This window comes from Rhinolophus ferrumequinum, chromosome 10 (assembly GCF_004115265.2).
Source record: "Rhinolophus ferrumequinum isolate MPI-CBG mRhiFer1 chromosome 10, mRhiFer1_v1.p, whole genome shotgun sequence".
NCBI lineage: Eukaryota > Metazoa > Chordata > Mammalia > Chiroptera > Rhinolophidae > Rhinolophus > Rhinolophus ferrumequinum.
In genome coordinates, this window is record NC_046293.1 from 29,721,481 (window position 1) to 29,744,900 (window position 23,420).

The 23,420-nt window shown below is 34.1% G+C and overlaps 1 protein-coding gene across 1 annotated transcript in view; it reads right to left on the reverse strand.

The window, feature by feature from the left end:
• The window catches only part of EPS8 (epidermal growth factor receptor pathway substrate 8), a 169,729-nt gene that overhangs the window by 42,707 nt on the left and 103,602 nt on the right, over nt 1-23,420 (reverse strand). The window contains exons 4-11 of the mRNA XM_033118213.1: nt 20,228-20,307; nt 18,203-18,279; nt 10,912-10,979; nt 9,029-9,190; nt 7,089-7,238; nt 4,407-4,489; nt 3,722-3,858; nt 123-196 (exon numbers count right to left, since the gene is read on the reverse strand). Of these exons, the coding sequence (XP_032974104.1) occupies nt 123-196; nt 3,722-3,858; nt 4,407-4,489; nt 7,089-7,238; nt 9,029-9,190; nt 10,912-10,979; nt 18,203-18,279; nt 20,228-20,286 (810 nt within the window). The 5' untranslated portion in view covers nt 20,287-20,307. The remainder of the gene's footprint in view (nt 1-122; nt 197-3,721; nt 3,859-4,406; nt 4,490-7,088; nt 7,239-9,028; nt 9,191-10,911; nt 10,980-18,202; nt 18,280-20,227; nt 20,308-23,420) is intronic.

A 23,420-nucleotide genomic window follows, 5' to 3' on the forward strand; every position in this document is an offset into this window, starting at 1 on the left:
ATGGAAAGAGAAAACAGAGTTTCCACAACACATCTTTATTTAAATCAACTTCATTTTCCTTGTTAATATTTTTTCCTCTTCAAAAAGAAAAGAGCCAACGATCTACAAATGAATGTACTTACCACATCTCTGTCAATGCGGGCTGCCATCATCTCAGGTGTTTCTTCATGACCATGATACGGCCTTAACTTCTCAACTAAACAAAGGAGAATCATAACTCTTTCAACCTGTTGCTTAAGCATTACCAATATAAGTAATTAAACACTGGACAGCAAATTCGCTAGAAAAGAATGCCATTTGCAAAAGGGAATACCTCCCCTGGATACAAAATCAAAACTCTTCTCATCATCTATGACATGCGTCCTTGTCACCACTAACAGAAGCACTTGGGCAGAGCTGAAGTTCTTGCCTTCCACCTTTAAGATGTTGATTCACCCTATAGTTTCCAGTCTATCTTCCCTCTTCCTTTTGTCAGCTGTCTATGGAAACAGCCCTCACTTAGCACCCTATAATTCCTACACAAGAAATATAAGCCCACATTTAAGTGCCTACTTCTCGAACAGTGGCATTTCATTCTAATGCAACAAAGCTTCTAATTTTTATATATCCCAATATTGTTACCACAATAAAGTATTGTGGGTTCCAATAATAAAGTGATTCTTAAAATTCTAGTTGTCCTTAGGTTTAAAACCCTCAATGTTGGGCTCATTAATTTTAAGCCATATGCTTTGAAAGTATAACTACCTATAGGAATTTTCAAATTAAAAAAAATATCTTAAGAACATTCAAGATACTAAGTTAGCTCATTTGGCTAGAGCATGATGTTAACGATGAGGTCATGATTGTTAATGATGAATTCCTTCCTGGTATAAGTAGGTTAAAACTACCACTATGCACAGATACTTGTACAAAGATCTCACAGTAGAAAAAAATGGGAAAAAATATATGGATGGAACAGGAAAAATGTGTCCTCACTAATGGAAATACAACTCATGATATATCATCACAACTCATGATGTTCGATAGAGAAAACTGCAGAAAATATTGAAAACTCTGTATTTCTATGCCTCCTCTAGGTCTAACTTTCCCCATAAATGGAATACTTGTAAAAAAAAAAAAAAAAGAGGGCTTGCCCGGTGGCTCAGGAGGTTGGAGTTCCATGCTCCTAACTCCGAAGGCTGCCGGTTCTCGATTCCCACATGGGCCAGTGGGCTCTCCAACCACAAGGTTGCCAGTTCAATTCCTCGAGTCCCACAAGGGATGGTGGGCAGCGCCCCCTGCAACTAAGATTGAACATGGCACCTTGAGCTGAGCTGCTGCTGAGCTCCCAGATGGCTCAGTTGGTTGGAGCGCGTCCTCTCAACCACAGGTTGCCGGTTCGACTCCCGCAAGGGATGGTGGACTGAGCCCCCTGCAACTAGCAATGGCAACTGGACCAGGAGCTGAGCTGTGCCCTCCACAACTAAGACTAAAAAGGACAACAACTTGAAGCTGAACAGCACCCTGCACAACCAAGATTGAAAGGACAACAACTTGGAAAAAAAGTCCTGGAAGTACACACTGTACCCCAATAAAGTCCTGTTCCCCTTCCCCAATAAAATCTTAAAAAAAAAAAAAAAAAGGAGAAGAAGAAGAAGAAATCACTGAGTCTTATGAAACTTAATTAGGGGCTATTACGTGCTTTAAGATAATTAGAATTTATGTGTATAAAATCGTGGTAGTTAGTTGCTGTTTTACATGTGGTTAGTTGCTATCTTGGCTATAGTATATACTACAAGCAGCAAGCTGCAATTGAAATGTAGCTACTGTGTTTCCTCGAAACTCATATTAATTTTTAAATTAAATTTAAATTAATAAATATTTAAATTAAATATAAGACTCATATTAATTTTTGCTCCAAAAGACGCATTAGAGTTCATGGTCCAGCTAGGTCTTATTTTTGGGGAAACACGGTATTAGGAACTCCAGATAGGTGAGGTGAGGAGGAGATGTGGCATTTCTTGGACTTTTTCCAGGGTCTGTGACACAAGTAGGAATCCCACTGCCATTGTCACTATTCTACAGAGATAACTTTTGGAAATCAGGGGTAGAGCTACTTCAAGGATTCAAAGGAGTTGCTCAGCCTAAGTCAACAGGAGACTTCAGAGTGACCAAAAAGATACTTCTTTTGGGAATCTTTCCAACTGAAAACTGGCTTGGATCCAGACAGAACCTCGCATGGTAAGTACTGTGTTCTGTTTGGCCTAGTAGTAAATTAGTTTTGAAAACTTTACCTTATACAGATGTGACTGCACGGAGTAATTCAGACAAAATCTAATGAGAGCCCAGAAACCCCTGGGGGTAAATTTTCTCTTTGTTGTAAATTGTATTAGGTTTTACAGATGTTTTTACAACTTTATTTGGAATGTTTGTAAACTTAAAATGTATTATCCTTCATCAACTTCAAGGAAGACCATTTTGACCTCTCTCAAAATAAAACCCACATCTCCTCCACAAAAACAATGGCAACAACAAAAATACTGTAAGTACACAAAAAGTATTTTGAGTGTGGTGAGTCAAAACTTGGGTTCTGAAGCAAGGCCAGGATCTCCCTGTGTGACCTTGGAGAGCTTTCTCTCTGTGCTCCAACTTCATTTGTAAAATGGGACTAATAACCCATGGATTGCTGTGAATCTGAAAGCAAATAATGTCTATAACAGTACAGGAAACATGACTTGTGGTTGTTCTCATTTTTAGCAAATTGAGATCATTTTATTTTACGGATTGCTTTCCATTTTATTTAAATTTCTCATATCCTTAAAGTTATTTTCAGAGGTTTACATGTAAGCCCAGCTACCAAACAAATGAAAAGAACCCAAATTTTGACTCACCACACTCAAAATACAGTCACTCATTTTGGCAATCAAGTTCTATTGTTTAACTATACAGCTAGATATCCTCTATGAATAATGTTTTATTAGATAAAAGATAAATGGGTTAAGAAGTCTCACTGAACTAGGAGGCAAAAAAGTAAGGCTCTAGTTCTCATCAAATTCAAACTTGCTGGATCACAATTTACTCACCCTTAAAATGAAGAGATTGGACCAAGCGTATTTTAAGGCATTTTTCAGTAATAAAAATTTCAGATTTGGTAAACACTCTGACATATAAAAAGTTACACAAGGTTCCATATTTATGATTATTTGTTTTTTACAAAAAGAATGTCAAGTTAAAATGACAGCACATAGAAAGGGCCCATGTGACAAGGTTAGCCAGATGGACAATGTCTTTCACCCCTTTTCCACTGTCCTATGACTATCCTGACATCCTTTCCACGTAACCGCAACTAATTTGTCCAAAAGAAAGCAGTGGTAAGACAATAATAATGGAAATAATTTGAAGTATAGTCTTAAAAACAAACAAAGCAACCTGATAGTCTCTTGTTTGTAATCAATAGTCTCAATGGAGACTGTCTTTAAATTCCGAGTCGAGGCAAACTCCCCATCTTTGTATCTAAAAAAAAGACTCTAATCCTAACACCATATTTATTAAATGATCAGTCTGAGCTCTCATACACAATAATCTTACAGTGTTCAAGGCTTAAGTTTCCTTCTTCTAAGATTTATTTTTAAAACTGACCTCAAGTTTCAGCTCAGAAAACTAGCATCAGAATTTGAAAGCAAGAATTATGTCACAACCCAAAGTAAATGTTCATTAAGCATCAATTCCTAGAAATACTCACAGTCCCCTTGGTCAGCTGCCCACGCAGACCAGGCTGCCACTCGACTTCTAACATCCACCTGGGTAACAGTCCCAGGGGGTACAGGGGCAGGAGCTCTGGGTGGAGGCGGTATACCAGGGTCTGCTTTGGAAATCATCCTAAAAACGATGGAAAAAAATTGAATTTTCACCATCTTTATTTCCATAACATCAACTCTCTCAGTTTATGGTATTAGTTCTCCAACCTCAAAGGGAACTGTGTCAAGGGTTATAACAATAAGGATTTCCTAACTATTCCATATTATGTATATTTAAAATGTATATAAAAATACAAAAATTTAAAATCAGCTGAAAATTAGGTTTAACTTTTTTTCTGGGTGTCCTGTGATTTGGAAGGCTATGAACCAAGTCTAGTCCTACTATCTATTTGTATTCCCTTAGGCTACATTCCCTTAAAATGCCACTCATTTTTCATGACTCTCTATTACAATAAAAGTGGGAGAAGTCATATAAGAGAAAGACCAGAAACATGGAGAGAGATGGTGCACAGACATACTGACAAACGTGTGAGAGCAAATGAGTTGAGATTAAAGATTGTAATCTATAAACTATACCTTCATTGAAAGCAATTTTTCTATATCTTTAGAGAAAAAAAAGACTTCAAAACAAATCAATTCTACCCCTAAATTTCTTTTCCTCTTTTTTACCTCAGGGCATCAGGCCGCCTCTTCTGTTTCCCTCCTTTGCTGTCGCTGATTGCACTTTCAATATCTTCACTAATTAGGTTTGCCTGCAATGAAAGACAAGTTACCTCAGAGATCATAGATTTTTCTTGTCTTGATATGTAGGTTAAAACAGAAAAAGAGATTATGTTCCCTGTCTAAAATGAAAGTCTAGATGCAGAAGAAAAGCGGGTTTTTTTTTTTTAATATGCTTTCAAAACTTACTCTTACGTGTGTTTTTTTTAATGACAAGATTTAAAAACTGAAGGAATTTAAAAATATTATTTAATCCAAATTCTTTTTAGTTTAAAAACAGTTATCCTTGTGTAATGACAGAAAAAGGATTTGCATATGCTAGAAGTCTAATACACGCTGGAAATGTAACTGGGTAAATATCTCTGTGCAAGAATGAAGGAGTCAGAAGCGTGTGTATGTAGAGTGGGGTTTCTTCTGCTTCTCCTCCTTAGGGTCCACTGGGCATCCATTCACCCACTGAAATAAATCACTCAGTTCCAGTAGAGCTGCCCTCGAGTTTAGGACAAATCCACTATAATCACGGGATGAACCCCAATACTGAGTTGTACCCTTTTTGATGGCCACTTTCTTTTGTTTTTCAGGTAAAAATTAATGCTCTCCAAACAATTAACTTTTCCAACAAGAACAATTGGATCCTGTATTCTTGGGAATCAATGTGAGATTACCAGCAGAGAAGTTTATTTTCTTTCGTTGTGAAGTTTATTTATAGGCAGTGAGTATTACTATATATTGGATTCTTGCTGGGATGTATTTATTTTCTATACTTGTTCCTGCTTATTCTACGTTTTTCTCAAATGTGTGTGTGTGTGTGTGTGTGTGTGTGTATACACTTTTATCATAAGCACAGGTAATCATAAAATTTTAAAGCTGAAAGGACACCAAGATTATCTAATATGTTCTCCTTGTTTTGTAATTAAGAGAACCCAGAAATACTCATATTATGGCATGGTCAAGGTCACACTGCTGGTGAAATAAGAGTGCCAACGCATCCCAGTTCAGTGTTACTTCCATAAGAACATCCTAGTTTCAGGAAGACGCTACAAACATCACATTAAAGGCTTTCTGCTTTGTGGGAGATTAAAACTGAAGATGCCTAGAAACCCTGAGCTTCCCATAGGGGACTATCATATTTCTAAAAAAATTTCACTACAAATGTGGGCAAGAACATCGGATAAAGTCCCATAAAGAAACTAAAATTCAAAAGTGATGCTGCAGTATGACCCATATAAAAGAACCCACCTCATATTTCATTGCATTTATATTTTCAATGGGGCTAAGGAAAAGAAAAGTCTTATATGTGGAATATAGCACCAGTGAAGTAAATGCATATAGCTACAGAGCAGCACTTGAGCTTCTAAGTAGGACAAAACAGTATTCAGCAAGTCGGTTTTGGATCCATCAATATCACCATTCCCTATCAAGTATAGCAAGCCCTTTACTCCCAAAATGGAAATCCAGAAACTTTACTCAGCACAATAACTCTTAGTTCCCAGGGGGGACTTTCAGAACAAGAAGGCAAACACCAGATTTAAAATGTCTTTTAGCTCAGTCTTTAAAATGTTTGAATTAACTTTCACTATATTTTCAGAGTAAAATATTCACTTTTATTATTTACTCATTTAACAAATCTAACCTTGCAAAATTCTTACTATACTTTATTACTGTCAAAAGGCACTATATAAAAACCAGATGAACATTCCACATATAAATTACCTAAATGCAACAGTTCTTTTCAAGTAAGATTTTTAGAAAGTCATCTATGACATAAATTGAAATAAGAAAATTATAAAATATACTATTTATGGTCAATCTTAATTTATCTATTATATTTTAATGTCAAAGAAATATAAAAAATATCAAATGACACTTTATGCTAATCTCCCAGCATTTCTTCACAAGATAAAAATTACCTGAATATTTTACAATATACATAGTGATACACTATTCCTTGGGTAAAGTATCAATCAACTCAACCCAAAATGATTTCCCTTTTTGAGAAATCAACTTATGAAATAAAGATATTCAAGGTTGAAAGTAACTCCTAATGTCTAATAAAGCATCACAAATTATAATCGTTTGAAAATAATAGTGTATTTTGAAATATAAATCTCAAGGATAAAGTGTGTTATTACTGGTAGCTATGTTCAACTATTTTAGCATTATCACTTGGGGATTACAAATCTGGAGCAATTATTTAATTCACATAATTAAATGGTAAACTGTAAATCAGTATCATGAAAATTATCTAAGTGCTACATTGCAATAATCCATGGATGATATATGATTGGTGCAGAATAAAATAATATGGCATGATTATTTATCCCCCATGAAGCATGATTTCTGAAGAATCAATTTTTAATTATAAGTCCAAGTCACTCAATGAAGAATTTAGTATATTATCTAGACTTTTTTTAAAAATAAATAGAATACATCTGATTTTTTTTGTACCACGTTATTTCCTCTTTATTTAATTGGCCTAGGAACCCTAAGGAAGATGCTAAGGGATTTGTTTCCTTACAAAATTCTGAGAAACTAAAAATCTTGTACCTACTAGCTATATGATTGAAGTAAATAATTCAAAAGCAGCCAGAACATCTGCTTAAAGGAAAAGGAAGTTCACCATTCTTTTACCTTAATCTCATCACACTGGAAAAGATGAAGATCTGGCTTGTTCTGAGTTGGCTCTTTGCACACCAGGGCAAGAACTGAATCATAGTTACAGGCATGCATCACAGCTTGGCAGTGCTGGATTGTGTTTAAAGGAAAGTTCTCCAGTTCGTTCTAGAAAGTAAAATATAACTTGTCTTATCTTCTATTGTATAGATAAAGCCTATTCCACAAAGAGCTCTAGACCTTGTACAAATTATTTTTAAGGCACATAAATCATATAGACAATGACTATTAGGAAACCCTTGTAGATATGGAGGACAAGCAGGTGCAAGGCAGCAAGAGAGAAACAAGACTGGGCTAGATAATGGGTGAGGGAAAGAGCAACAAAAACAGAAACACTCGCATTTAGCAGAGGCATGTAGTTATGCTCTTAATAAACAGAATATTGAATTTAGCGTTACTAATTTCCTCAGATTATAAGGTAGAGATGATAGTTTTAACAGCAAAAAGAGTAAACTGAGGGCTCGGTCCAAAATTATTCACCATTTCACATTATATACTTTTCTTTCTAGCTATGTAATGTCAGATTTTTTTTTTACTTGAACACTGTATAGTCATACATACATACATACAAATGTTAGGCTAAGAATAATATGTAATTTGTACACTTTTTATTTCAATGAATCTTGCAAATACAAAAATTCAGTATACAGATAGAATCTAGCCAAAAAATGTAAAACAACAAGGTTAAAAGGATCTCACTAAGAAATGCATTCTTCAGAATGATTAAGTCATTTGGTGGTATAAAAGTGAACACTCTCATCTATAAAGAGTCATGCAAATAAAATACCGACAGATTAAATAACTAAAGTACTTCTTAAAACAAATGAACTATCTCCTCACAATTAGAACTCTGTATTTAATGAGACATTTAGGGTGCTTATCTTTACTCTCATGGCTTTACACAAATAGTAAGTTGTGTCGTGATGTATTTGATTGGAAAAATCATGATTTTTTTTAAGTAAATAAAATACAATATCCCTGAAAACTGGAACATAAAACACAACAACTTTTATTATGGACAACACATGTACATATACATCACATGATAAATTTATGCTACATAATTCCCTGGGATCCAGCAAAAGTGGAACAAGAAATGCAGGTTACATCAAAAGAGGATGTATTATGTTGGTGCAAAAGTAATTGCGGTGTAAAGGTTAAAGATAATTGCAAAAACCACAATTACTTTTGCACCAACTTAATAATTCCAAGCCATACTAAATGGATAATAAATTTTCTTTCTTTTCTAAAGTAAATTAAATAACATCCCTTCTCTATAATTACTCAAAACCATGAGGATCAGAGAAGCACTCATTTACTCTCTATAATACAAAATGGGTAAGACGAAAGAAAGGGAAAATTTGACCCCAATTCCTATCAGAATACAACATAGTTACTTTCTTTATCTTAGGAGCTCAAATGCTTATTAAATGCTGGGGCTCAGAAAAGCTTTCTTTTAAGAACTCCAACATCTTATCTACCAGTCATGTGAAAAAAAAAGGTGACTCCTATGGAGCTGGTAAAAAGTTAATACAGACACAATCCTTTCATCCTAGTTCCCTCATTTACTGGGATATAGTTCAGCCTCGCATGTCATTAATGTATGTCATAAAGTATCATGCCCCACTGGGGCCTTATTTTAGCACTATGTATTTTTTCCTCACTTCTTCCATCTTATCATTTGTGATTTAAAAATATTATATTCCACTCCATCTCTAGTTTAAAAAACTGACTTTGCATACATAATGTATATACAGTATTTTTTTTTCAAAATCCTTGACAAAAATATTTTATTTGATCAAACTTTCACTGATTTTCAAACAATCTGACCTAATTGTAAACATAAATATTTGTGGAACTTTCTTAAAAATGGAATAGTATAAATTTTACAAACTTGCCTTTGATTCTAAATCAATCAGGCTCACGGCTCTGTCATCCACCTGAAGAATCATATCTTGAGTCCATACTTTGCCCTTGGCATCAAGCAATTTCAGCTTCCTTATTCCATCATCAATAGTTATCATAGCATCTTTCCGATCCAGAACAAAGGTAGTCAGGTGCTTGTGATTGGCAAAAAGAAAAAAAATATTTGTAACATACGCTGTGTCTGTACGCTTTTGGAAAATGTACACATTTTCCAAAAGAGAGCAAAGCTAACCTAACTGAAGTCAGCTAGCAAAGAGGTGAGGAACAGAGTACTCTAGAACTTCATGGTTATTATCTTACCGAGATAATAAAGTCAAGCAGGTTTTGCTGAATAGAGGAAATGATACCTTGAATCATAAAATAGCTAAATCTGTTTAATGCTGAGCCATGTTAAACCACATAAACATGTCATAAAAACAAATTCTGAAAAGCTTAAATAACAGTCTCTAAAATCATCCCTCCTCCCCCACTTTATTCCATTGTGGTTATTTGAATGCTGAACAATAGCAGGCAATCTACATGGCAGCTTGAAAACCATACACAGATAACTGAGAGTAGCAACGGCAATTCTAGTGTGTAACAACTGTCAAACTTTTCATTTTGCTAAAACTACTTAATTAAGCAAGCTTGAGATAGCTAGGAAACTGAAAATAAGAGTAATTTAAACATTACTTCCCCTCTCGCACACTGTCGTGCGATTATAAATTAGTACAGACACTATTTAAAACAGTATGGAGGTTTCTCAAAACATTAAGAATTGAACTACCATATAGTCCAGCTGTTCTGCTTCTGAGTATTTATCTGAAGATCTGAAAACACTAATTTTAAAAGATACATGCACCCCTATGTTCACTGCAGCATTATTTTAATAGCCAAGATAGCGAAATAACCGGTGTCCATCAATGCATGAATGAATAAAGAGTGTATATGTGTGTGTGTGTGTGTGTGTGTGTGTGTGTATATATATGTATGTATTCAAATACTATTCAGCCATAAAAAAAAAGATGAAATATTGTCATTTGTGACAACATGGATGGACTTTGAGGGTATTATGGTAAGTGAAATAAGTTAATTGGAAAAGGACAAAAAATATTATTTCACTAACCTGTGGAATATAAAACAAAAAAGAAACTAACAAAACAAAGAAAAACCCCCGTACATACAGATAATAGACTGATGGTTACCAGAGGGTAAGGGGGTAGGGGAGAGGGCAAAATGGATTAAGGAGGTCAAATGTAAGGTGACAAATGGAAACTAGACTTTTGGAAGTGAGTATGATGTAATATACACAGATGTCGAATTATAATGTTGTATACTTGAAACTTATATAATGTTATTAACCAATATTATCTCAAAAAAAGAAAAAAAAACACTTCCCTACTTGAATATTTTCTATTATAATCAAAGGACACCTAGATTCCACTTAAGAGCAAATATCTTAAAAGATAACAATAGACGATAAAATAAAAAAGAAACCCGTGTTTAAATATAACAAATAATGACTTTAGATAAAACTAAAAATAAAACAAAACAACTCACTGCAACTGTCAAAGCCTTAATCCCAAGAAAATTCTATAATACAAAATAGAAGTCTTTGTCCTGTTTTTAACAGAAATAAGGTTGACGATGATAAATGAGTGATTATAATTTTAATTTATTCTCTATGAAAATAGATCCCAGACTAACAAGATACTTTTATATTTAACATCTTAGCTTTACAAAACATATAAGAAAAAGGTCAACCCAATTTAGAATACATTGTAGGAATGAAATAAAACATAATTCTGATTTTACTACCAATTTTTATGTCCCTCAAAGTTCATTCTAAATTTTAGCAAACATCAAAGCATCTTACTTCAACACGATATTGGGATATATCTGATACACTGCTGATACTGTCACGTGCATAATTCTTCCTTTGTTCTGAAACAGAAGTTTAAAAAGCCATTATTTACCCACTAATAGGCTGAAATTCATGTTTCAGTGTCTTGTGACCATCTCTAAAACTAGTCTATCTCACATTTAAATACAGTAGTTGACAAGTCACCATTGTGCTGTGTTTCTGAAAACACTCTTTTTTCACTTTAATTGAAAAAGCCACCAGAAAGCTTAAAAGAAATGCAAGAACAATTTGACCCAATATAAATTTTCACAATCTGAAAGGTTATCAAGATTATTATTAATGTTGTAAGATGAAAAGGTATTTTGTCTAAAGGCTTTATTCATCAGGGACCTACTGTTTGGGTAAAAGATAAAAAAACTGGCTTGTAAATTTCATCTTTTAGTATATTGTGAACAAAATAGAATTATAAATACTGTCATAGATACTGTATCATATGAGTTAGACTACATCATTAAAAGAATAGGCACTGCAAGAAACATCTCCTTTTACAACATCCAAACTATGGAGAGTGTTAGAGGAGATTCAAAACATCTTTCAATCATATTGAATTATGAGTTTTCTTTTCCATTAAACTTTAACCATTTTCACACAGCTACAAAACACACAAATGTGATACTCAGAATTGTTGATGTAAGCTGTTAGAAAAAATAAGAAAGTTAGGTAGAAAGTTACTTGACCAAACTATTTTAAAGCAAAAATGAACTTTTAATTTTCTTTTATGAAATGCTGCAAAAGCAAAATAAAATATAAAATATGTGGAGGCAATATTTTGCATTTTTTACTACTTTCTAATCAAGCAAGTTGCTTATTTGGAAATTCACAGTTGCCCTATTTCTTCTAAAGCAGAATGCTATGATGAAAAAGAACTCTAAGTGGGAACCAGAGATTTTTTATTCTAGCTTTAGCTCTGTCTCTAACTAGGAGACTAAATTTGGGCAAGACACTTAACTCTGGGCCTCAACACCCTTATTGTGAAATAAAAGGGTTAAACAAAATCAAACTGCAAGATTACTAAAATTCTCTCTCAGTCTCTCTCTCAGTCTCTCCCTTTCTCTCTCTCTCTCTCTCTCTCTCTCTCTCTCTCTCTCTCTCTCTCTCTCTCTCTGTGTGTCTCACACACACACACACACACACACTCACACACACTCCTTAGATTTCCTAATAACCATTTTTTTCCAAACATAAACATACTTCTTTCAGTTCTGTAGATCCTCCTACAATAGCAAAAGTTGAAAGTTATACTGAACATAAAAGCAAAGCAAATACAAATTTATAAAGCACATATACAGACTCAGAATGGTAACATGTAGAATTTTTAAGAACTTTGTTAATTTTTATTTCGTAATGCGTATAAAAGTAATTATCTTTTCATTTATATTTACCTTAAAACTTAGATGAAAATATCCACATGCCTTATACTACATCACTCTGGTATTATTTCAATATATTCTATTTTTGCTTTTGCAGCATTAAAATTACTTAATAAACAAACACACACACACACACACACACACATACACACACACACACACACACACACACACACTACAAAATTCAGTATCTGCTACCTTTCTTTTTTTGTTTGGATGATGACCTGAAGAAGTATGATCCATCTGGTCCTACCAAGATAATTTGATCAAAAAGAAAGATCTGGTTTCACCTTAAATTTTCTGTTACAATATGACAAAACATAAACCTTCACTCACATGACTGTATTCTGCATATTTAAAAGAGTGAACAAGTATGATTTTTCTGATTACTAGTTAAGGATTAATCAATGTGAGATATTACCAAATGGATAATGTTGTTGGGGAAACCACTGTAATGTTTGAAATACAATATGTAACTCAGAGACATAACAGACAAAAAGACTTTTAGAAATAATCACTATTTCAGCATCACTGGTTTGTCACCTTCTAGGACAACCCTCTATGGCAGACTCACAACATGAGGGTAGTTCTGTGTCCTTTGGTCTGACCTGGGGACAGCAAAAGAAACGGCAATGGTTGCTGTTGTACCCAGTTATGACATGGTAGCCCTAAGATGTTCAAATGCTCGACTGTCTTTCAGATAAGTCATAGGCAAACACAGCTGAAAGTCAAAATACCGTCTGTTTTGTAATTAAATATTCTCATTATAAAGTAGTAAGAATGAGTTCCCCCAAATTTCTTACCATAGTTTTGCAATCCCAGAGAAACATACTTTACAGAAATAGAAAACACTATTTGATAGTATTTGTAAATAGTATGATGGTAACTGAATACTATGATTGCCTAGAAGATATGGTGTAATTTCTAATATTCCAAATTAAGAATTGATTTTTAGGAATTCACAAGCTGCTTTCTCTCTAATGTTACCCAATAAATAAGATGTACGTGTTATGAGAAATTACCTTTTAAAGATCCTAAAGATGTAGAAAGGCCATAAAGTGGATTTATAAATAAATGAGTAGTTCCAGTGATTTAAGTCAATGAATAAATGAAGGTTAATATTAACATTTTTATAGGAAATTTTGAAAGAAGGCTCCTAAACAGCAATTATAGTACATTTCTTTTTTATGAGAATCATATGTACTCTCAAGTACAGTTGTTAAATAGTAATTATGTTCCTAAGGTGAAAAATCTCACCCAAAGCCTTAAAACAGTGTGAAAAACCTAAGTAACATCGCGATGATACTCAATATAAAGTTTCTCTAACAATGATTCTCAAGCCCGGCACATTAGAATAAACTAAAACATACTGCCAACGTCCCACCCTCTAGCGATCCTAATGTAATTGGTCTAGGGTGCAAGCTGGGCACTGCGGGTTGTAAAAGTTCCCAGGAACTCTTACGTAGCCAGGATTGAAAACAACTGCTTCAGAATCTGCAGATGACAACTCATCTATTAATATTATATCTTATGTCTTTAAATTTAAAGTATTCTCTATAAATTTATTGTGTAAATCATAGTCAATTAGTGCATTAAATAATAACTGGATAGGGCCGGCCCGGTGGCTCAGGCAGTTGGAGCTCCGTGCTCCTAGCGCCGAAGGCTGCTGGTTCGATTCCCACATGGGCTAGTAAGATGGCTCAGTTGGTTGGAGCGCGGGTTCTCAACCACAAGCTTGCCGGTTCGATTCCTGGACTCCCGCAAGGAATGGTGGGTTCTGCCCCTTGCAACTAAGATTGAACACGGCACCTTGAGCTGAGCTCCCAGATGGCTCAGTTGGTTGGAGCGCGTCCTCTCAACCACAAGATTACCGGTTTGACTCCCACAAGGGATGGTGGGCTGCACCCCCTGCAACTAACAATGACAACTGGACCTGGAGCTGAGCTGCACCCTCCACAACTAAGACCGAAAGGACAACTTGAAGCTGAAGGGCACACTCCACAATTAAGATTGAAAGGACAACTTGACTTGGAAAAACGTCCTGGAAGTACACACTGTTCCCCAATAAAGTCCTGTTCCCCTTCTCCAAATAAAAAAATAAATAAATAAAAGGTCTTTTTTAAAAACAAAACAAAACAAAAATAACTGGATAAATTTCTCAGTAGAATTTTGAGGTTCTAGTATTATAAACCTTTCAACCCCCAATACGTGTAAGAGCAAGTCTCAGTCTCTCTTTCTCTCTATATGTATATAAATCTCCTCACCCCTTCTAATCAATTTGAACTAGGAGCAAACTTTACTTGATTGTAGTACCACTGGTTGTGTTTTACTAGTTTTCCTAATAGCTTTATCCAATGGACCAGAATATATAAACCCAGAATATATAAACAGACAAATTAGGTGAATTCAGTAACCAAAGATGCCAATTCTTTACACGTCATTTAAACATTATTGAGTTGATAATGCTGCTACAACTGATATTCAACTTCCATATCAGGAACATTAAATTTAGTTTTCAATGGACTCTGGGTGATTATGATACATCAATGTAGGTTCATCAGTTGTAACAAATGTACAACTCTGGTGGGGGCTGCTGACAGTGAAGGAAGTTGTGTATAGCAAGCAGGGGGATATATGGGAAATCTACACACCTTCCCCTCAATTTTTCTGTGAATCTAAAACTGTTCTAAAAACTGGTCTTAAAAAACAAGTTTAATTTAACTTTTCAATTAGTACAATTATAACTGATAATATGCAGGACTCAGTATTTAAACTTAATTCCCTTTTGCCTGTATTTCCGTTTATGCATACTACAGCAAAATTTGAAACAGCTAATACTGAGAAAATTTTTATTTTCTCTTTCTCTGAAACAGCAAAGTGCTGCTTAGAATGTAAGGATTTGGTAATTTAAAAGAATGTAACATAAAAGCAGCTGCTGAGTATTTCTCTCTAAATAAGACAATGGACAACAGCTCATATTACTTTACATTTAAAAACTTTCAACCAGTAAAGGAGAATTCCTTTCCCACTATCTTAGTGTATCATTTCGATAAAGGTGAGGTGCTTAATGGCAATCAGTAGGGAGAACTGAGTAATAATTACGTTTTGTCATCTAGGAATAATGTTATCTAGGCAACTCTACTCATAGCCTGACAAATCAGTATCTGAACCAAGATACTGTTGCTAAAAACAAATAAGGTCATTTTTACAAAATTATATTACTTAAGAATTAATTTTATTTGCCTATTTAACAAATTGTTAAAATAGCTTATCCCATAAGGAGAAAAGAAGCTTTAAATTTTTCAGATAAATTGGGAAAATTGCCCAGCAATCCTTTTGAGTTGCATGCTCTGGCACATTCTATAAAGCTGAATTTTCACTCTACCAATTGCCCAACTTCTTGGTAATATATAATTCTGGGCCATTTACTTCTTAAGAATTTCCCCCAAACTTTTGTTTACAAAATATGTTCAAATGTTTTCTTCATGTACAATGAGTAAAATGCATATTGTGAATAATGAGGATAGAGAAAAGAGAAATGGGTTTTTAACGCTCAAAAGTCATTTAAATCTGTAAGAAATTGCTTGGGCTTCAATTATGACAATAAAACAGGCTCTCTAAACCAAGAACAGGATATAGAAACAGAAAGAGACAGAAAGATAGGTATAAAAAGAATAATATCTGGGGTTGATACCTGTTAAGAAAAGTGGTATACTCAGGAGTATTACTATGAGAAAGGTGACTCAAACACTGTAAAAATACAGTCAAGTTTATAAGAAAGTCAATTATACGGAAATCGACTGCAGTTTATAGGTTACTTATACCCAATTCTTACTAATACCTCCCTGAGAAGAATAAAGAAAAGCAGAAAAAAAAACACAAATATATTTTCTTACTTGCTAATATCACAAAAAAGTTCATACTTAAAGCTAAATCATTCTTGAGATAGATTCTGTCAGCCATACTTATCCATTATTACTTGGCCTCCCAACAACACAAATCTCAAAATTACTATAAATGTTGGTAATGGCAATGAAGTACCATTAATTGGTAATTCTGTAATACTTGAGTTTTTGGTGATTATGATTTAAATAGCTGATTATTTATGGTAAATGGTCATATTCCAAATTCAGCACTATCTAAATTAAAGAGAAGTTACTTTTCTAGAAAATTCATCCATTCAGAACACAGCCAAGAATCCATACTTAAATAAGTCCTCTGAATGGCAGACAGACATTCCACAATGTGTATACAACAAAATTTGCACATTTTAATGGAAAGGCTCTTACTATACAGACTCTCAATTTCCCCCACTCAGAATCTATTTACTGACAAGATTTTCTATCTAGTTGGCCCGTGCACATCAGAAGCAATGCTAGAAGCTGGCATGTTGACAGCAGGGAAAAGTGACAGGCTTGTGACCCAGCCGCACAGAAAAAGCAGCCCCAAATACTCAAACGTGAAAAGATCCTGCATTTGGTGTAAAGGTGAGGAGAATGGCCTTTGAGCACATCACAGTCTGTCCACAAGTTAGTGAGCACCTGTGACCTGTGAGTCACTGACAAGAGATTTCAGGCTGCATGCGCTGATGGTAAGGAATGGGTAACACATGTTACAAGTATTTCTCTTAAAAACAATTTTAAGTTTTAGCGTCTAAAGACTTTGACAAACAGTCTAGCCAGAAAAAAATGTAAAATTTTAAATTCCCGGATAACAGTAGCCAAACGATATGTTACTGTCATAAGTGGAGAAGAAAGAAATTAATATTTATTTTCCTAAGCGAGTGTTATGTTGTCAGGAACTTTAGTGACGCAGAGCCTCTCACACACTAGCTTCTAAATCCTTTGTAGAATAATGAAGAAATGACAAAACAGGGTTACTGAAAACTGCAGCATATTTTAACTGTTTTTCCATGAATAAATTAAATTAACACACATCCAAAAGAAGCAAATTCATTGTCATCATCACGTTATTCAATATACAATTATAAGTTTACAAAAAATTTGTGGGGTATAAGCTTAAAAATATCTGATGAAGATTACCTCTTGATCCTATCAAAGTATCACTGTGATTAGATGTATCACATCATTTGTATGTAACATCAAAATATTGACTATGATTAAGCTGAGGACCCAGGATTAAAAGTGACTCTCCTATACCCAGGCCCCTCTACCATGATAAGTACATTACTTCAATTTTCTCATAAACTTATCACTATGTTATCAATTTCTCTTTTATAGATGAGGAAACCAGGGCCAATAGGTTAAATAATTTGCTCAAAACGGCAGCCCTTTGGTAAAGTGTCACGACTCAGTCGTAGACTGCTTGGCCTCCAAAACTGATGCTGCCTCTCTCTAAGCATGTTCCTGATATTACAGTATCAGATCTGACAAGAGTTCTTCATGAAAAAGACAAGCTGCATGAAACTCTTGATACAGTACCTAGCCTGTGGTCAGTGTGTAAAACACAGTGGCCGTTACTGTGAACTCATGTTCCAATACACTACACATGGTCCTCACACCCCAAAGAAATTAATATACCACCCATAAAGACAATTCATTCTTGAAAGATTTATCCCACAAGTGTAATGATTGTAAAAGAAGAAATTTTAAAGAAAATGTATACATTGTGACAAAATAAACTACATTACAAATCTTTCCTTCACAAACTTTTTCTAGTTACAAAAAGAAAACAAAAACTATGCAGAGGCTAAACATTCCGAATGTTAACCAAATAATTCTTATCTATCACTATTTCATTCCAAAGAATATAAAACAAGGCATGGGTTCAAACTATGACTCTGAAAATGTAATTTGTAAAACAAAAAAAGAGGTTAGACATAGAATTATTCTCCCATTAATAAATAAACATACCATAAAGGGCCTTCGCACTTGTTTTTGAACTGTGTTCTCTGTCCATCTGGGAAAAGGTAGGTGATGATCCGTAGCCACTGTAATAAAAAGTGGTCATTGTGTTGAGTTAAAGTCCAAAGTAAGCAATAAAAATTCAAAACTGCAAATAGAAATTCCAAAGCACCACACTCACCATGTGCTTCATTTAAACAGACATACTGAATTTATACTAACTAGATTTGTTAAAATGAACCAAATCCTTTTCTGGTGAGCGGTCAGGAAGTAGACTATAAACCACACTACCTGAACGAGGACCCAGGTTGGCACAAACCACAGCCTCCTCTCAAACGCTAAGTCAGAGCCATAGACAAGAAGATTCACCAAAGTTGAAAGTATCATAGAAGAGTTTAAGTTTGCCACATAGAATTGAGTTCAGAGCAGTGTTTCTGCTATAACAAGTTCTCAATGATTCAAGCTATAATAGAATGTAGCTTGAATTTTCACAAATACTTAAAATACAGTTAACCAAAATAACACTTTATCATTAAATTTGATCAGCTTTACCTTATATCTAGTATCCAGTTACTAATACATTATGTGGATTAAACATATCATTTGAATTTTAAAAATTTTTTTCATCTATTCAGTAAACATTTATTAAGCCTGAAAACCTGGAAGAATAAGTAGTAGGGGGTTGGGGGAACAGGGTACTGTTACTAAAACAAGTAAAATAGTTATAATAGAATGTGATACTATTATATTAGAGTGTAGGTACAACTAATAGCTATAATATGGAGGATCAAAGAATGGCTAACTTTTTATCAGATTGTCCAAGAATTTACAGCCAAACTGACATTTAAATAGAATGTAAAGGAAAGGAAAGAAGCTCTTCAAACAAGTGGAGAATTAAGGGAGGAAAAGACATGCGGAACCGGCTCAAGAACTACCATGGTGTCTGAGGGAAAATACATCTAATGTAATGTACCTAGAACAGATAAATGGCTCGAGAAAAAGAGAAGGCAAATAGAGGGCTCAAGAATTATTTTTTTATTCTCTAGGTACAATTAATATTTATACAACAAAGTGACATGATCCAAAAAAAATTTTAAAGAAGATAATCCAGAAACTAATGGAAAGGTAACCAGATAGAAAGGTGCCATAGAAATTCAGGTAAGAGATGAAGTCCATAAATAGGGCCATAAACAGCAAGAATAGAAGAAAAAGATAGAAACAAGAGTTCTTTAATAGAAGGTATTGTTACAAATTCATGATTAAATGGACATTTGCTGTAAAAAAAAGGAAAAAAATCGAGGATGTGGCCAAACTTTCTGACTTGAATAAAATAGATGGACAAGGTAAAGATGGCACCTGACATACTCCCCTTATGGGAGTCTTTTACTGACCAACACTAAAGAGATTACCAATAATCTTTGTAAAAAGAAAAGGGGAAAGCATTACTCTTTACAATGTGAATAACTGGTTCTGAAAAATGATGAGTGAACTATATACCACAATGGCCAATATAACAATATAAAATAACAACAATATTAACCACAATATGTAAGGCAATGGCCACTGAAGTCAGGGTGGTGATTTCCAGTTATACCTGGAGCCATAGGGACTGTTTTGTGAGCCTGATCTTTTTTCTTTGTTTGTTTTACATAATGGCAAATATATTGATAGACTGAACTAGATGACACTTCATTCTGTCAAATGTCAATATTTTATGAACAACATTAACAGAATGGTCCAGGGAAACTGAAAGCTCAGAAATAGAGTATATACTCAACTATGTAATAACTTAAAATAACAGAACAAAACATATTCTATTAAATCACTGGAGTTGATATTACCTAACCATATTTTTCTTACCAGACATAGTAAACTTTTCATGATAACATGTTAGTGTTACAAAGAAATTAAATGTTAATGAGGAATGAATTACATAAAGAAATAAAAACAATATTTTCATTAAAAATAGAAAACAAAACCACCAAATCAAATCCCAAAAAAAAGAACAAATTAAATATAAACCTTCCAACTTACTTCATTTGAGATGGATATATTCCAAAACCACTTGGATGATTAGAAATATGACCATTCATCGTGTCTTTTACTCATATATTCTAAAAAATGAAAGGTACAAAGATTGAAGGCAATAGAAGGGTCAAGAAGACACCTCAAAGTTACTCATTCAGTAAATATGTGTCACTGCCAGGATAACACTAGAAACAAAGATAAAGGTCTCCACCCTCAAAGAGCTCAGGCACAAAAAGTTCAGATGGACATATAAATAAAGATCCAATTGACATTTAACATTTATATACTAAAATTGCTGTCCAACTTAAGAGAGTAACAAAAATCTAAAACATAGTTCTGAATCTTCTAAGTACACAGACATAATTCTATATTCAGCCAAACTCAGAATCAATTATCAGGTTTATGAAATGGTACTTTGTTTATTGTTTCATTATAAATGTATTATAGATTAATTTAATTTAAAAACTTGAGAAATACAGAAAAGTGTAAAATACATAAAAATACAAAGGGGAAAATATCACCATTACCCTGAGTCTTATTATTTAAAGATAACCGTTTAACAGTCCTATCAGTTTCCTTCCAGTCTTTTTTCTTTCGTCTGGTTTACTTTTCTGCTTCCCTCCCTACTTTCCTCCCTTCCTCTCTCCCCACCTCCCTCCTTCCCTTTCTCCAAAGAATATTGAACAATACCCTACACATACACACTTGGATACATCTGTTTTGCAAGATATGCTCATTTACACATTACTTTTACTTTTCACGAGAAAACTATTTTAAAAATTAATATCAGATATTTAACTTCAGAAATAATTTTTTAATTTGTTTCACAAATTGAACAAATTTCCTTCAAACAAGAATAATAAATAAAATTTCCTCATTGCCAAATCCAATAAAATTTCCTTATTGCCTTTTCTTTCTTTTTTCTCCTAGATAGCACTGTCACACCTGATTTATTTTGATCCACTCCTTGGTGTTCCCTGGGTTCTGTGGCACTAAATTATTTTGGATATTGTCTTATTTTTCTGACTTTCATATACATCATATTACTGTGTCTTCTCAGTAACTGAGAAGTATGTGGGATAGATCCCAAATTTATTATAGGACAAAGGCAAAGGGCATAGAAGCGTTAACAACACTGTGTGACTATTACCTGTCAGGTACTATGGTAGGTACTGGGACTAGCAAGATGTAGTGCCAGCTTTGGGCCAGTAGTCTAGTGGGGCAAACAGACACTCAGTGAATAAATACAGAATTAAAAATTGTTGCTACCTTTAAAAGGAAAAATTCCTTTACATAAGGAATTTTAACAAAATTCCTTCTAATAAAAATTTCCTTATTATATGGAGGCCATACAATAAGGGAACTTAATTCAGATTGGGAGGGTATAAAAAGTCTGCATAAAGAAATGATATTAATACCTAGCTACTTCAAATTAATTCTTTCTCATTCTTGGGAACTTAATTCAATCAACGTGTCCTCAGAGAAACCTTTACTGACCTCCCTGAATAGACGAAAACTCACTATCAGACACTCTCAACACTCTCAACAACTTTTCAAAGTACTTACCGCAGTTATAATTTTTCACAATTCCTGACTCTTCACCCACTCTAAGCTGCATAAGGGCACAGACTTGTTTGATAATTGCTCTTTTTCAAGCAGTAAGAATAGCACCAGGTATACAATAGGTGTTAAGTATTTATTCAAAAAAAGAAACAGGGAAGGAAAATGCATGTCCCACTCTTTAAATAGTTTACTGTATTCTTAAGGAGACAAATTAATGCATATGAAACACATAGTAAGTCAGTCTCAATGTACGTGGCTCTTTCTGAAACCCACTAGACGTTTACGAGAGGGAAAAGCCATGTCAACTGCCATAATTTTTGTAAGGGCTGGAACTTGACCTAGATCTTAAAAAATGGTTAGGACTTATAAACACTCAAATTTAATTCAAGCTTTCTCTCTAGTTTTGTCCATATTTATTTGAGGCTTAGAAGCAAATTTCTAAATTACAGAACAAAGAAACACGGGACTTTATCCTAGATAAGTACGCATTTGTAAAATTATATTAATTTACATTGAATTGATATATCCTGTGTTTATTGTTGCTTGTTTTCCTTTTTCAATTTATACGTCTATGTAGCAGTATACAGGTAACCACTGTAAACAGGTAAAAGTCTTAGGGAAAAAAATGAAATTCTTACTTGTAGTGCTTACTGCTTTCCATGGTATTAATATTCCCACCATGGCCCATTTCCAGCTATCAGAAGTTTAATAGCAGCTTACAAAGTTCCTAAATATTTCACAATTGGACCTCATAAGCCTCTGCGATCCAGATAGAGCACATCACTATTACATTTGAGAAGTTTGGCCAGGACAGAGAACTGGAAAAAACATGAATCTAGAGCTAATGGTTAAGACACAGGTATTCACAATTAGAAGTCTGGAACTCTATTTCTGGCACAAACTAGCCTGTGAAAGTCAATTAAAGCTGTCTCAATTTTCTCATCAGTAAAATAGAGATAATTCTTGGTCTTCCTGGTGTACAGGGCTAGTGGAAGATCAAATTAGATAGGCGTGCAAGATTCTTCCAAAGTGAAGGAGCAGGAGGAAGGGGGAGGGGAAGAACTCTTTCAAAACAAGCTGGTTCATGTAGAATTAAAACGCCACGGTTTGTACTGATTTTGATCTGGTTTGCCTTTTAAAATCACAGCGGCCAGTTTTAATGAAAAGTGATAGCCACAGCGTCTCATCTTTTTCATGTTTAATTCTTCATGACAGTCAAATAAATGCATGGTTTGTGTTTTTAAAACAGTGATCTGTCAGAATAAAAGAACATTAGAAAAGGGAATAAAAAATGTTGGTTTGCTTAACTGAATTTAAATATAGATACACTGGCAATGATAGTTTCACTTGTCACAGATGCTTATGTAGCAATATAGAGGTTTCCAAATATTTAAATAAAGCAATTACAGTGCACACCTTGCAAAAGAAACAATTACCTATGTTTGCTTTCCTTTAGGCTTCTAAGATACATCCAATTTATACCTACATAGACCATATACACAATCTAGAAGAATCATCAACTCTTACTTAAAAATAAAGTGTTTTTATTTTTATTCATTGTTAAACCAAACAACTTTAAAACTAAGACAAAGTTTTTCTTCATCATGTTAAGTTTAAGGACTCACAAATTCAGTTA